Source organism: Meleagris gallopavo, chromosome 9 (genome assembly GCF_000146605.3).
Source record: "Meleagris gallopavo isolate NT-WF06-2002-E0010 breed Aviagen turkey brand Nicholas breeding stock chromosome 9, Turkey_5.1, whole genome shotgun sequence".
Lineage (NCBI taxonomy): Eukaryota > Metazoa > Chordata > Aves > Galliformes > Phasianidae > Meleagris > Meleagris gallopavo.
The window spans coordinates 13848299-13848800 of record NC_015019.2 but is presented as its reverse complement, the minus strand read 5'-3'; the positions used below and the strand labels follow the sequence as shown (position 1 = coordinate 13848800).

General features: G+C 43.6%; 1 protein-coding gene across 1 annotated transcript in view; it reads left to right on the top strand.

Annotated features, from left to right (window-relative positions):
- The first annotated feature begins 93 nt into the window (after nucleotides 1-93).
- COL4A5 (collagen type IV alpha 5 chain) overlaps nucleotides 94-502 on the top strand; it is a 73509-nt gene continuing 73100 nt past the window's right edge. The window contains exon 1 of the mRNA XM_031554735.1: nucleotides 94-136. Coding sequence (XP_031410595.1) covers nucleotides 94-136 — 43 coding nt within the window. The remainder of the gene's footprint in view (nucleotides 137-502) is intronic.

Here is a 502-nt window from a genome sequence, read left to right as displayed (position 1 = left end):
AAAAACTTATAAAAGAAACTCTCACAGTTCTGTATGCTGTCTAATCTCTTAATCTCTGGGAAGATTAGAGCCTGTAGCAACCACCTGATCAGGATGGTGAAATGCTACCAGCCCAACGCGTCAGGAAAAGCACAAGGTAGAAACAAGTCCTTTATGTTTCTAAAAAATATAACCCCCTCTGCCTTTAAAGCCTCTTCAAAAGATTTCTTCTCAGCGCTACAAGAAAGTTCTCAGTCCTTACAATTTTAATCAAAAGAGCAGCAAAAGCACTGGGAAAACATTGGCTCCGAAATCAAGAGCTCGAGTTTTCAACTGTTTTTGTTAGAAGCTTGTTAAAAGTTGGATTTCAATAAACATCTGTAGGGCACGTTATACGAACGGCTTCCATCGATTCCTCGCAGGCGACGCGCGGTGAAGCCGGGAAGGACCACAAGGACCGGAGAGCATCGCCACGATCCCCATTAACATCACAATGTAACAAAGAGATCGCTCCCAAGGACCG